The sequence below is a fragment of the Penaeus japonicus genome, unplaced genomic scaffold (assembly GCF_977035675.1).
Source record: "Penaeus japonicus unplaced genomic scaffold, GWHDUDI00000001_assembly GWHDUDI00000030, whole genome shotgun sequence".
Classification (NCBI taxonomy): domain Eukaryota; kingdom Metazoa; phylum Arthropoda; class Malacostraca; order Decapoda; family Penaeidae; genus Penaeus; species Penaeus japonicus.
The window spans coordinates 21592546-21592773 of record NW_028234432.1 but is presented as its reverse complement, the minus strand read 5'-3'; the positions used below and the strand labels follow the sequence as shown (position 1 = coordinate 21592773).

General features: G+C 43.9%; 1 protein-coding gene across 1 annotated transcript in view; it reads left to right on the top strand.

Moving 5' to 3' along the window:
* Positions 1–146: 146 nt before the first annotated feature.
* Positions 147–228, top strand: part of LOC122253331 (uncharacterized) — a 696-nt gene continuing 614 nt past the window's right edge. Inside the window, exon 1 of the mRNA XM_043016360.2 lies at positions 147–152. Coding sequence (XP_042872294.2) covers positions 147–152 — 6 coding nt within the window. The remainder of the gene's footprint in view (positions 153–228) is intronic.

Sequence of the window (228 nt, the reverse complement as noted above, 5' to 3'; positions counted from 1 at the left end):
AAAAAAACAGACGCGCACACATATACACATAGATACACATACACACTGCCTCTCGGGAGCATAACCTCCCTACCATAATCCAAGCAGGAGAAATTTACACATCAAGGTAGAACTGTCAAATAGTCCAAAATAGAAGAAGAGACACAATGCCAGTAAAGCGTTTTCTCCTAAGGGATTTGCTTTGCATGATCTACCGCTCTCGCATGCAGGAGCTGGGCTTTGGCAAGT